The following is a 13,009-nucleotide window of genomic DNA, read 5'->3' as shown; positions in this document are numbered from 1 at the left end:
TCAAGCAGTTCGTGTATTCAATTTTAAAATAAATAGCAAACGGAAAGATACAAGTTGCTGTTGATAAAGTGGGCAGCGGCAAGCGCCGTAACGTGACTGAATGCCTCAATGGAAATGGTGCGACTCGAGCATGCTGCTCCGGCTCATGCTTGCTGTAGGTGTGTCGCATGCACGCCCACGCAACGAGCTCTCCTAAAAACACACCCACATTCATACAGTCACGGGGGTGGGCAACAAATGGGAACGGGAGAGCAGCATACTTTACAGGACAGGCAGCACGAATAATGAGTATGGGGGGGGGGGGGGGCTCAACTGATAAATGACTCCAATACAGTACCACTGAATCCTTCCATGAACATTGAATACAATCGTCAGAATTACGCCCACAAAAATCCAAATTGCCGCCTTTGTACCGCACTGTAAAAGCCTTTGCGAAACCATACAAATTTGAAATCGATTTTTGACAAGGCTACATATGGATCGCCAAAACAAACGTTCAATAGTTACTTCCGCTTACCAACTGTAAACGTCTGATGACACCCAGTGGCCGAATATGGCAACGATTATTTCAAACAAAAGAGCACAAAGTCCAACGTATTTTGGTTTTATTGTAAAGATCATGCAGTGCACTTCCATGGTGGGAGGTAACATCACTTTCAAGGATACACGTGAAAAGACAGTACTCCTGAAATTACTTAGTACAAAACATAACTAAACATTACAGAGGAATGTAACAAATTAAATAGCAAGAGTGGCGGAGGGGGGAACAAACAAACAAAAATATGTGCAACTGTTTGCACCGCAGACCTTAAAATGCTCACTAGGTTAGAGATGTTTGTAACCATGTTGTGTAAATACAAAACAAAAAAGACACCCAACCTAAATTAGGAAGGCAACTTAAAAATCAAAGCCGCAATAAATTACTTTGCATGTTTACTGAGGGAATTGTGGCGCCATTTGGTACGGCGCAAGGGGGATCTGAGGGGGCTGTGGTTGGGGGAAGGGGAACGAGGGTTGAGTGGCACCACCATTCTGCTGGGCTTGAAAGTTATTCTGAGGTGGGAAGGATGCCGGCTGCTGGTTAAACGACTGTCCATTGCCATTGTAGCCGCTGCTAAAACTGTTGGCGCCACCGCTGTCCCCCCCAAAACCTCCATTCTGCGTATTTGTGCTAAAGCTTTTGTTTGGTCCGCCGTCATAACCTCTACTGCTATCCCTGTCCCTAAAATTGCCAAAGTCTCGCCTTCCAGATGAATACCGATCCCTGCGGTCAAAATCACCACCTCTGCCTCCCCTTGAACGACCTGCAAAGATAGCAGAGAAGTATTAATGGGACCCCTGGGGTATGTTGAACTCAACCAAATGTACCCTTAAAAAAAAAAAGGCCTATGGCAGAGGAATAAAGTGGCTGCGTTTGACAGCACAGTTTCTGTATCTCACCAATTTGATTTACCTCCTCTGATTTCACCCATTTGGAGGAGCTTAGGGTTGATGGCCTGGTTGGCCTCGCGTAGAACAGAGATGAGGTCGCTGGCCTGCCTCACGTTGTTGGGAGTGAAGAAGGTGTAGGCAGTGCCAGTCTTTTGGCTACGGGCCGTTCTGCCAATGCGGTGGATATAGTCCTCAGAGTTGTTGGGGTAGTCAAAGTTGATGACAAATTTCACGTCCTCAACATCTGTAAGATTGTGGTGCGGTGTGGCAAAAGGGCAGAGGAGGACAGCACACAAAGGCGTGCGCCAGCGCCACCACAACAACCAGATCAAACAAAGCACTGTTAGTTGCGTCATGGGTTGGGAATGTAAAAAGGGCTGAAAAATCACTCGTTAAAAAAGCCGCACTCAAACGTATGGTGAGACTACAGTGGGAAGAGAGAAACAATGCACACTCCAGTCGCTTCTAATTGAGGGGAATTAGGAGGAGAGGGGGGGAAAAAAACGATACAAAAAAAAAAAATCCACAGATGTCCTCCAAGTTGTGACCAAACCATCAAAAAGCAGATCACAAGCCTTACCCTTCATTGGAGCGTGCATTCACTAGTCCGTTCCCATCGCAGCGCACCCCCCCCAACATTGTCTACACAGTAGGGCTACTATGCTCACTACTGCCTCCTCGTGTCAGTGATTGACTCAATGTCCATTTGTCAACGTACACTGGTGAGGTTACTAAGTTCATACGGCAGTCTCTAGGCAACAACGTGGAGATGTGAACTGGTTTGCAGGATGCCTACAAACAGCGCACCCCAGTCGCCAGGGCCAAGTTAATCCCAGTGATCACACAGTCTCTCGTTGGCAGGTCTCGACATGACTTTTCAAACGCAGGCGAGGGAGGAGTGTGAGCTTGGAATTTGTCCAACTAGCATGTCCCACTGTCACCTATAGCGCCAGTAGCCATGTTACTGCAGAGGTGAGATTCCAATCGATCTTACAAGCTGCTCGTCCGACGCGAGTTGAACTGCAACAGCGACGCCACCCATGCTTTACAACAGGCCTACGCAACCGAAAGCACCTTAGGAACGACCCGGGACTCGCTTTTGTCCAGACAACGCGACGGGGCTTTCAGCTGGGACAGTTACAGAGCCTGGGTGTGTGACACAGTCCAAACCGTTGCCAGAGAACAGTCGAGCGTGGAGGGGAGGAACTGTGGCCTTCCCCGCTTTTAGTTAGGCCAGCGCGTTGTATGTTGCACTCGGACCTTGACACCTCTGCTTATGTGCACGACTGGGAGACCCGTGCCTCGCCAGTCAGGACATCTCCAAGAATCCTCCTTCCCCCTCTGGACACCTGGGCTTGTCATGCCAAGGCCCTGCCATAAACACTGCTCCTTAGGCCCATGGGAGAGACTCAGAGAGAAGCAGAAGAGTTAAAGAAAGCCAATATACTTTCCTCTAAAAAATTCAAAACACTTCAGTGCTTTACGGGGGATACTGACCTAGACCACGAGATGCAACATCTGTAGCGATCAGAATGGGAGCCTTTCCATATTTAAATTCTGGAACAAACAAACAGATGTTGGGACGCTGCGGTTTGTAAATGGTCAACTGGTAACTAAGAGTACACTCACCATTAAGAACCCAGTCTCTCTCCTGCTGGCTTTTATCTCCGTGGATTCCCATTGCTGGCCATCTGAACAATTCAAGAGCATTTCATTCACGTGTTGCCCGAGAGTAGTGCTTATTTAATGCTTCCCAACCTACCCGTCTCGCCTCATCCTTCTTGTCAGGTCATCGCATCGCCTCTTTGTCTCTACAAAGATGATAGTCTTGTTCTCCTTCTCGCTCATAATTTCCTCCAGCAAACGGATGAGTCTTTTTTTGGGAGGGCGGAGAAGATGATAATTCAATTTTATGCTCGATTGTCACCATGAGTTCAGCCTTTTAATGATGCGTCACTGTGTCGTGTACTAACTTGTTCTCTTTCTCGCCATCATTGCACACATCAACAATCTGAAGGATGTTGTGGTTTGCACTGAGTTGCAGGGCCCCAACATTGATTTGCACGTAGTCTTTGAGAAAGTCTTCAGCCAGCTGACGCACCTCTTTCGGCCAGGTGGCGCTCCACATCAGCGTCTGACGATCAGGCTGCAATAAAGACAAATACGGCACTGATCAAACCAACACAGGCCAAATTGGATTCCGACACGCAAAGGACAACTCGAAACATACTCTGATCTGGTCAACAATTTTCCTGATCTGTGGTTCAAATCCCATGTCCAGCATTCTGTCAGCCTCGTCCAATACGAGGTAGGTGCAACGGCGCAGGTTGGTCTTTCCTGCTTCAAGGAAGTCAATGAGCCTGCCTGGAGTTGCGATGCAGATCTCAACACCTTTGGCGGGAAAGGAAACAATTAGGAGAACGGGAGATACCCAGCCTTCCGCGCCATTTTAATCAACAGCTCACCTCTCTCAAGGTCACGAATTTGCGGCCCCTTGGGGGCTCCTCCGTAGATACAGGTGGACTTCAGGCGAGAAGCTCTGCCATACTCGGCAGCCACCTGTTGCACCTGCTGGGCTAGCTCACGAGTCGGGGCCAGCACCAAGCACTGACAACAGAAATATTGGATTTACACACAGGTTCGACTAGCAACACAGGTTATGCGGGAAAACCACATCATTTTAATAGACATTTTTGATTAGCAACACACTAATCTGTCAAAAAGGTTCGAAACAAAATAAACACTTACAATAGGTCCATCACCGCGCTCCAGGAAAGGCTGGTGGTTAATGTGAACGATGGCAGGCAACAGATACTGTACAGAAGATGCAAAGCAATGACACGCCTTTCAAGAACTACTACACCATCACATTTAATCTCAAATCACGTCAACCTACCGAGAGAGTTTTGCCAGAACCAGTCTGTGCGATGCCAACCATGTCATTGCCACTCAGTGCTAAAGGCCAACCCTGAGCCTGAATGGGAGTTGGGTCTGTCCAGTTTTGCTTGTTGATGACGTCCATAACATACGCTGGTTTGAAGGACAAAAACATTGAGACAGGTTTTCAAGTGCAACAGCTTCAAGCAAAGCCATCAATCTATTCAGCACTTACATGGAAAGCTTGCTTCGTGGAAATTCACAATTGGATTCGGGCAGTTTCTCCCTTTCACTGTGATCGTTTTGGTCCTTCTGTAATTTTCAACTTCTTGCTATAGCGGTGAAGAACGATGAAAAAGAATTCAATACGGTGGGCATATGTGGATTACATAACGCAAACACGTGTAGCGAGCTCACACACGTGTTGCGTAACACAAACTAGCATTGTGCCGGAACCCACCAAAGGCCTCCTCGTTACGTCCGGGTGCTCCTGGTAAAAGTTCTTCTCAAACTTAGGAAGCTCGTCCAGATTCCAATGCTTCTTTCGCAGTCGTTCACCGGGGTTGCCGAACTTCGATCCTCCTCCACCGCCGCCGCCTCGGCCACCACCACCAAAACGATGAGGGCCGCCGCCGTAACTGAAACACAAGGTCGCTCACAAATTAGCCACATTAAAGCGATTCGGTCGAGGGCATCGACGATCCACGCGAAGAAAAACGTCTTAACCGAATCACTGAGATAAAATGTTCTGTTATATACTTTCCTCCCTGTAGGAGAACAATGGAAAGAAGCCGGCATTTTGTATGTGCTTCGACATTGCCACATGGCGAAAGAACAGACTATCAATATCCAACAATGACGGGCGAGCAGTTCAACAAGACCCAAGACTTGCCATGGGTGTGAAATAACTTTCCTGGATGAGGTCCGTCTTTGGCCTTCACTGGCTAGGACCACGTCTCACAAGCGAACAAAGTAGTAGCTTGCAGCTAACGAAAGCCGCCATATCAGGCACGAGGCCAGACGAGGCCTGGACCCAAAGACGCCAGGCTGTCTTTTAGCGTCCATCGTCGAATACACGTGGCAACGGTTATTTACCCGGCGAATTTCTCAGTATTAACAAAAATCGTTCGATTTTTGTCAAAATTGACAAAGCCCCACGGTATTCAGTATCATTTCCGCGGTTCGGCCCGGTCGGCCATTTTCCATGAGGGGCAAAGCCGCCTTAAAGAAACGAAAATGGTGTACTTACCCTCGATCTCTGTCCCTGTCTCGGCCACGATCTCTGTCGGAATATCCTGGCATGTTGACTAGTGTTTTTGTGGAGCGTTAATTCAAAAATAAGAGATAGGCTAGTTTAATCGCCTTTTTGCGTTACACTCGGCGGCGGTGACGAAATGCCGGTAAAAGAAAAAGGAGGTCCGGTTTATATCGCAAGCGGAAGTTCGACTTCCGCCGTATTCATCCGCTCTATTTTTTTGCCCCCTTAACTTCAGCGGCATGAAATAGCAGCAAATAGGAAATTAACTTGTTGACATCTAAAGGTTTCTTTGCAATGTGTGTTTATATGAAACGAAATAAAAAGGTGAAAATACGACATTTCCTTTTGGCCTTATGTTTCATCGAGTAGCTAACTCCGAAGAACCACTGAAATGGCGGATGAATATGTTCCAAACGAAGTCAAGTAATGCGGTGCCTCCGGAAAAACACACACGCACACACAATGACATCACTAGGCCCAACCCAAACGTGACGAACACTTCATGCTAAAGTCGGTTTATCGTTTACAGTTTAAAATTATTAATTCATTATTCTTTGGGAACATTACTTTTGTACTCTTAAATAAAGTCTCCACAAACATGTTCCAATGCCACGTTTAAATAAAATAAAGCTAAATCATTTCAACTTTTTTTAAACCACATAATAAATAAATAAATGATAGATCTATCCATGATCTGTTTTGTTTATTCTCACGAGGGTCGCAGGCGTGCTCTCTTCAAGCAGTAGGCGGGGTACACCATGAACTAATTGCCAGCCAATTGCAGGTCAAACAAACAACCATTCACACTTAATAGTCACACCTAGGGACAATTTAGAGTGTATCACTCACCTACAATGCATGTTTTTTTTTTAATGTGGGAGGAAACGGGAATACTGTAGCATGAGAAAACTAGAGATGTGCAATTAAGAGAAATACAGTATATGGCACAACAACGACGTTACCAAAAAACTGGGCACTAAGTGAGATAAGAAGATAAGAAGGAAAACTAACAAAAACTTTTCCACACAATCCCATTCATGTAAATGTGATCACCTTATCACCAAAGCTCATGTTAACAGGCAAACTGCCCTATTGTAAATTCTTAGACTAAAATGAAAAAGGGCAAACTACAGAAAGAATGGGAAGAAAGACAATGTTTCTTTGTACAAGGCCTTACGCTGTTAGAGAAAGGCGAGTTTAATTAGAACTAATTACACACAAAAATTAAATACTCTTACAAAATGGTAGTGTTAACAGACATCAAATTGCATCAGTCAGCAAGGAGAGATAATAGTCCTCGTGGATCATGCTTAAAAAAAAACAACAACAACAAAAAACCAAAAGGCAAGAGCTGCAACTCTTGACCATTTCTGGTTTGATAAGAACTTCAATTCTTCAGTGAGAGGCAGCAATGAGACGACATTGGATAAAGTACTGTAGGAAGTGTGATCGATCTGCTTGTGCACTGGACTTCTAAGTGGATGAATATGGCCTTTCGGTCACAATTTGATACCCATAGCAACCTCCCTCTGGTTTTGTGCAACTCACCCCCACTACCCATTAGGACAACATCAGTTTCTAATTAAGTTAAACATAAATTACAGGTTGTTTGATCCACATATATGAACAATATATTTTTACTGTACAAAGCACCATGTGAGGACATTTGTCACTTTGCATACACTTGTTTACATTAAAGAACAACATAACAGTTAATTTCTGTGTGTGTGTGTGTATGCAAATGTGAAGAACAGTCCACGGTCAGAGAGATTGCTAAACAGGCAGCATATTTTTGAAAACATTCTCAAGAATTTTATGCTGAATGGAAGAAAACAATCTTGTAAAGAGAACATTATTAACAGAAGAGTGTAACAGGAGGCCATCTCACTCAGCTCATGTCCAACCAAGTGTTTCAACGTGCAACACTTATGCCGAAACAATGAACGTGGATGCTTATTATTTCGAAAATAAGGTACAATGGTCAATTTGCATGTAGTTGTTAAAAACAACAATACAAGGTCCGCATTATGACCCCTGAGAATGTGGCCAGAGACTTATTCTGTTTTATTATCATTATTATTATTATTATTATTTTTGGTGGCATCAATTGTGTACGTGGGCTTTGTTCGAAAATCAATCAATCAATATACGGCATATGGTATATGCGCGCCAAAGTCAGGCAAATGCGGATACTATTTAACACCAGATGGTATTGAAAGAATTTTGAGTCGAAGAACAAAAGCGTGCATTTGAAAACATGCATAAAGCCCTGTTCACGATGAGTGGCAGTTGATTGAAGGTTAAAAAAAAACAATCAATCAAACAAAACATGTTACTGAAGTGCCTCCAAAATGATAGCAATATATTTTAAAGGGTATGCTCGGTTTGACAAAGATTCAACAATGGCTATTTTGGTGTGTATGTGTGTTTATGATTTGCGAGCCTCTAAGATATACCTCCTATTAAAGATTAGAAAGTGATAAATAAACCCAAATACTGAGTGAAAATCAGCTTATTTCTGTTCTTAATTCCTTTGATAATTTAAACAGTTAGATCTACTCGAAATGTGCTCATTTTATTCCATTACCCCCGTTACTATATAAAAATAACCCATTGCAAGCATTTGGTTCATGTATACACAGTCAAACAAACTGGTGGTCGATGAGTGACAATGGGAATGCAGTTTGTGCAGCCACTCACTGTGTTGCTTGCCGCCGTCTTTGGAGAGCGATGAAAACCTGTCCGCCAAATTCAGACTCATCGTTGCATCCGCACACGCGGTAATCCTGTCGGCCGGGCACGAACGCTCGCTCCCGTGTGATCAGTCCAAGGCACACTCCATGTCGAGAATGAATGTTTGCAAGTGGTGATGATATACATCAATGAAATTACCCTGTACTCGAGCAAATGAAGCACGCGTGTATCTGCGGTTGTTGGTTCAGAGTGCTCCTTGCTACATGGAATAGTCGTCGTTTTAAAACGCTCGAATGAACATAGAAAAAGAGGAAGAGCCAACCAATATCCTGCATGTTCCACAAGTTAGTAAATAGTCTGAGTTATTAGCAGCTGCAGAGATTTTTTTTTCTCCCCCCCACATAACAAGAAAGGCAATTGAGCGTTCGATGTTTGTGTGTAAAAAAAAGGGTGCGGGATCATCGCCAAACCATGCGACTTCAGCCGTTTGTTGCACCTTGGCTCATCGCAGAGTCACTCCACAGCAAAGCCGCACGTCTCCTCGATGGCGGTGAGCAACTTGTCATATAGTTTGTCATAGCTTTCGTACGGAGGAATGTCGATCCGATTGAAACTGTAAAAATAGAAGATGATTAGTGCTAAGAAACTTTAAGAAGTTCAAGGAAATGGAGACCAACGAGTAGCGAGTCAAACAACAGACATTTCAAGTCGCGCGAGCATTTATTCCATAGCACCAAGTAAGTTGTTTGTCTTTTTTATGACTTTTGCTTGCAGAAGGCACCTCCAAAAATATTTCTCAAAACATTTTTCTCACCACGTGTGGGCTTTGGGGAGGTTGTTGGTGTTGGCATCAATCTGGTGGATAGTGAAGAGCCGTGGGCCAGCAGCACCTACACTCAAGGAAAATAAAAGAACGCTTCAGTCAAAATCCACAAAGCGGGCACTCGCTTCCACATTTGCACCATTATTAGAGATATACAGACGCGTTTTGAGCTGTCGTTGTAGTGATGATGGGCCTAATGTGAAGACTCGGCTTCTGCGGCAAGCCTCGGTCAATGAATGCCACATTTTTCATTGTTTACTAATTCATCAATTGATCCGTTTTGATGTGGGACACACGAGCCATGTGCGAAGCTGGCATACATGAGACAAAAAAAAGCTGCATGATTATTGGACAGGAGGCCATGATGTATGAGGTGGGATTGAATAGTTCGGAATGACTTTTCAGAGTCATTCAAGGACAGGAGGCCAACAAAAATGAATTAGTGGGATGCAACGCTCAGGCCAGATGAGCAGAGGCCGCCATTAAGCTGGTCCCATGATGGCAGCAATACGTCCGTTTATCACAATCAGTGCAAGGTCACCCATAAAAACTGCAGCGAGTTCATATTTGCAGGGGAAGTTTGGGTTTTTCATTCTCTTTCGAGTTTTAGCCCCGGAAAAAAAAGGTAAACATTATTATTGGCTGGCCATGAGATAACAAGAGCTCCAAGTGTCCTCCCGATGACTGAGCGCTTTGTCTGACTGCGGCACTATCTGCCAGCAGGGCCCCTCTGTTGCCGATTCCAAGGTGACGCCGTCTTTCAACAAGCACTCCCATTCTCTCATCACGAGTGTTGCTTTACCTTGGAGGGCCTTGAAGCCTTGCAGTGGAACCCTGGAAGAACCCGTGACGAATTGCAGCAGGCGGGCTCTTCGCTCTTCGTCGAAAGACTCCACGGCTTTCCAGAACCACTTGACAATGTTACTGTCGGGAGTGCAATGTTTAAGCCGGGTGTTGGACTTCCAGTCATTAATGTCGATTTTACCCAGGCCGCATACGATCAGCTGCGGAAGGAAGAAAGGAACATGTTCATTTAGGAAGTATGAGCGCACAAGCTACAATATCAGGTACGCAGGCGGAACCCGATTGGATCGTACAGCGTAAAATAAAAAGCTGGCTTGAGCAAAACATTATTTCAAAGTACAGTTAAGATGCAAATGATCCAACCGATTGGAGAATGTCACTCCCACTTCAAGTTGACTGTCAAGCTAAACATAAAAACAAAGACAACAAGCAAATCATTTCGCCTTAGGAACGCCACCGGTAGCTTCATGCTAATACTTCATGGAAAATGCCTCACGGGGGCTAACAAATAGCATTGACAGTCACTGTGTTGTAAATATTTAAGCAGCTAATATTTGAACACGAAACGCGGAACAACATGTGCAGACAGACAACATCACGATACTCAGGTGGATATTCTTTATCCTCCGTGAACAACAGCTAATATCGGAGCTTATATTTGAGAGTCATGCTGACTCTCTTTTCTCGTTTGTGTCTGAATGACTGTCCTCCTGAATCAAACTGACATGACAAAAAGGAAAGTACCTCGAGCTCTTTCTCATCGAAAGCCTTCAACAGGTGCTGAGGGATGACTTCGTTGAAGCCCTTCTGCAGAGCGAGGAACTGAGCCTCGATGCCGCGCAGAAAGCGCCAGTTGACGTACAGGCGGACATATTCTTTCTTTGTGTCCTGCGTTACGGAGATACTTTTGCCATTGGGCTTGAGCTCATGCTGGATGATCTCTCCGTAGGCGTTGTGTTCTACACAGAAGGTGTGGTCCAGCACGCCTGTGATGTCGTTGTCCCTGAGGAGTCATGACAGGTTAAATGACCATTAAAAGTCAATCCAGGATTTGTACAAATATATACTTAAAAGAAATACAATACAATACAATACATGCTGATTTATATATGGGCAAAACATAATCACAGAGGAGAAAGAATCCATTTTCAATATTATATCAAAACTCTGGAAGAAAGGGCTTCCTTTTGCCTGGATTGAGCCGAGTGATTTTGCGGCAGGTTTTCCGCTGATGCCATTTTAGAGACGCTATCGTGATAACGTGCTTTTGAATGACATCGTCTTGCTATCGATGGCTTTTATTTGTGGTCGAAATACAAAAAGAGGAGTGCAGATGAGCACTCCTCACACAAAGAGTGATGCAAAAAACTCAAAACATAGACCATAAAAATCCATCCTGAGTCCTTCAGCTTTGCTCAAGAATAAAAGCTAGGGGGTGCTGTCGTGCAGCAACCAGGCCCGATCAAGTCTTTTGGTTCATAATGTCAAACTTGTTTGTTCGTTATTTGTGGGTGAGTTGAACCGAATTTTTTTAACATCTCAATGAAACATACAAAAGCCTCAGAGAGATCTTTTTTTTTCTTCCAATAAAAACGTGTCTTGTACATACAGGATCCAGACGAGACTGTTGTGCAGGTCCGGGTCGACGGACTCCATGTCGTCCAGGGTGATGGGTTTCCCGAGCAGTTGTTTGTAGAAGGGTAGGGTAAAGCCTCCATCAATGTAGTGGCCATGGAACACTGCCATCCCCATGATACGCCCCACAAAGTGGAAGTACGACAAGTGCTCCTAGACCAAGAGGACACGCGCGACTTGAATAAATGATTTACACGTGGAACCTGCTCCCGTGTTGCGGTGGCCACCATCTTCTTTACGGCAACAGAAGCCATGACTTTTGAGTGCCGCTTTGCATATGACTCACAGGGTTGACTGCAGAGTCCGGGTTAATCTGCAGCGTGTAGATGTCATCACGGGAGTACTGGAACAGGCCATAGTACGGGTTCAACATCTCATGTGAAAGCAGATAGAGCCACTCCCTGGATAGAGATCAAACAAAGAAAAAAAAAGTTGACTAAAATACTGCACAGGGAACGCCTGCATATTTGCCGTTCAGGATTCTCAAATTATCCTCTTCGCAGAGGAGTATTATTCTTATTTTTTTAACCTCTCGCTACCGATTTGCGGTTTTTGTGCTCAATCTGAAACACCAGTAGTATTGCTTTGCCATCTCGGGGCCAAGAAATGATGCTCAACTGAGTTCAGGTGCTTTATTCAGACAAAAATAGTGCTTTTGCCAGCATCTTACGGCTTACAGTGGCAATTCCGAACGGTTTTTAGGGCGTGTCAATTACTTGTGAATGTCTCGCTATTCACAGCACGGCTCAGTCTGGATTGCACTTTTTAGAACTTTCCTACCTGGCCACTCCTCCATAATCAAGTCCTTCTTCTCCCCGAAACTTCACCATTAGCCTTTTCCATAAGTCTTTCGGCCTCATCTTCATCACTTGTCGATAGGATTCCTGTAGTGCGGTCATACAACCTTATTAAGAACAATTTAGAAAAACGCTACAACGTCACAACATTCGAGTGAATCAGTCCATCATTAGATCCATCAACAATTATGCAAACAAATCTGTGGCTTTATCGCTTCAACTTTTCATGTTCCGGAAAACGAGGATATGTAAACATGTGGACTGCACTTCTGCAACACCAAACTTATACGTAAACGTATGTCACAATGTACAATTCTTAACATTAAATTGTAGACCCTCGCAGCAGTCGTGAAAATGATGCACCACACGAAAACAAAAGAGAAATTCTACAGCCTTTGAGATGGCTGGAAAGTCCCGCACTGTGGCAGTGTGCCGCATCCCCCGTTTTGACGAATTGGTTCGTTGCCGTCATGCTGCGGCTCAATAAAGTGTTCATCCCATGTGCAGACGGCTCGCGTATTAAGGGCACGGCTCATTAAAAGTGGATTAGGGGCGGTTATAATAAACACAGTCATAAGGCTATCATAACACAGGCTCCTTTACCGCCACGTTCCACTCTTCCCTTCAGATGGGGCAGACAACATAGAGCTGCTGTGAGGGGGTTGGGGGGGTCAAGGTATCATCTTATCT

The 13,009-nt window shown here is 44.7% G+C and overlaps 2 protein-coding genes across 4 annotated transcripts in view; both read right to left on the bottom strand.

Moving 5' to 3' along the window:
* Window positions 1-583: 583 nt before the first annotated feature.
* On the bottom strand, window positions 584-5,728 carry ddx5 (DEAD (Asp-Glu-Ala-Asp) box helicase 5). Of its 3 annotated transcripts, none has more exons than XM_052049945.1 (13): window positions 5,558-5,728; window positions 4,769-4,946; window positions 4,544-4,640; window positions 4,328-4,461; window positions 4,180-4,245; window positions 3,897-4,038; window positions 3,662-3,822; window positions 3,405-3,577; window positions 3,194-3,304; window positions 3,061-3,122; window positions 2,929-2,988; window positions 1,454-1,675; window positions 584-1,304 (listed from the first exon to the last, which is right to left on the bottom strand). In XM_052049945.1, the coding sequence occupies exons 1-13, from the start codon at window positions 5,608-5,610 to the stop codon at window positions 934-936; spliced, it is 1,830 nt and encodes a 609-aa protein (XP_051905905.1). In that variant the 5' UTR covers window positions 5,611-5,728; the 3' UTR covers window positions 584-933. The 3 variants fall into 3 exon arrangements, 2 of the variants coding, with proteins under 2 accessions (XP_051905905.1, XP_051905906.1); XM_052049946.1 differs by having other exon boundaries at window positions 1,039-1,304; window positions 1,441-1,675; XR_007959611.1 differs by lacking the exon at window positions 584-1,304 and having other exon boundaries at window positions 1,472-1,675; window positions 2,012-2,988.
* Window positions 5,729-6,722: 994 nt separating this feature from the next.
* smurf2 (SMAD specific E3 ubiquitin protein ligase 2) overlaps window positions 6,723-13,009 on the bottom strand; it is a 31,218-nt gene continuing 24,931 nt past the window's right edge. Inside the window, exons 13-19 of the mRNA XM_052048151.1 lie at window positions 12,303-12,406; window positions 11,809-11,923; window positions 11,497-11,675; window positions 10,632-10,890; window positions 9,886-10,087; window positions 9,075-9,150; window positions 6,723-8,873 (exon numbers count right to left, since the gene is read on the bottom strand). Coding sequence (XP_051904111.1) covers window positions 8,774-8,873; window positions 9,075-9,150; window positions 9,886-10,087; window positions 10,632-10,890; window positions 11,497-11,675; window positions 11,809-11,923; window positions 12,303-12,406 — 1,035 coding nt within the window. The 3' untranslated portion in view covers window positions 6,723-8,773. The remainder of the gene's footprint in view (window positions 8,874-9,074; window positions 9,151-9,885; window positions 10,088-10,631; window positions 10,891-11,496; window positions 11,676-11,808; window positions 11,924-12,302; window positions 12,407-13,009) is intronic.

The sequence above is a fragment of the Hippocampus zosterae genome, chromosome 17 (assembly GCF_025434085.1).
Source record: "Hippocampus zosterae strain Florida chromosome 17, ASM2543408v3, whole genome shotgun sequence".
NCBI lineage: Eukaryota > Metazoa > Chordata > Actinopteri > Syngnathiformes > Syngnathidae > Hippocampus > Hippocampus zosterae.
The sequence above is the reverse complement of the archived record's forward strand: the minus strand, read 5'-3'. Positions and strand labels throughout refer to the sequence as shown.

What these genes read in the sequence shown, in the direction of transcription:
- ddx5 (XM_052049945.1), bottom strand. Translation starts at nt 5,610, where the DNA reads ATGCCAGGATATTCCGACAGAGATCGTGGCCGAGACAGGGACAGAGAT. An exon ending in ACGTAACGAGGAGGCCTTTG is followed by an intron (nt 4,641 to 4,768) that starts GTGGGTTCCGGC and finishes TCACCGCTATAG; the next exon opens with CAAGAAGTTGAAAATTACAG. An exon ending in CCACGAAGCAAGCTTTCCAT is followed by an intron (nt 4,462 to 4,543) that starts GTAAGTGCTGAA and finishes CCTTCAAACCAG; the next exon opens with CGTATGTTATGGACGTCATC.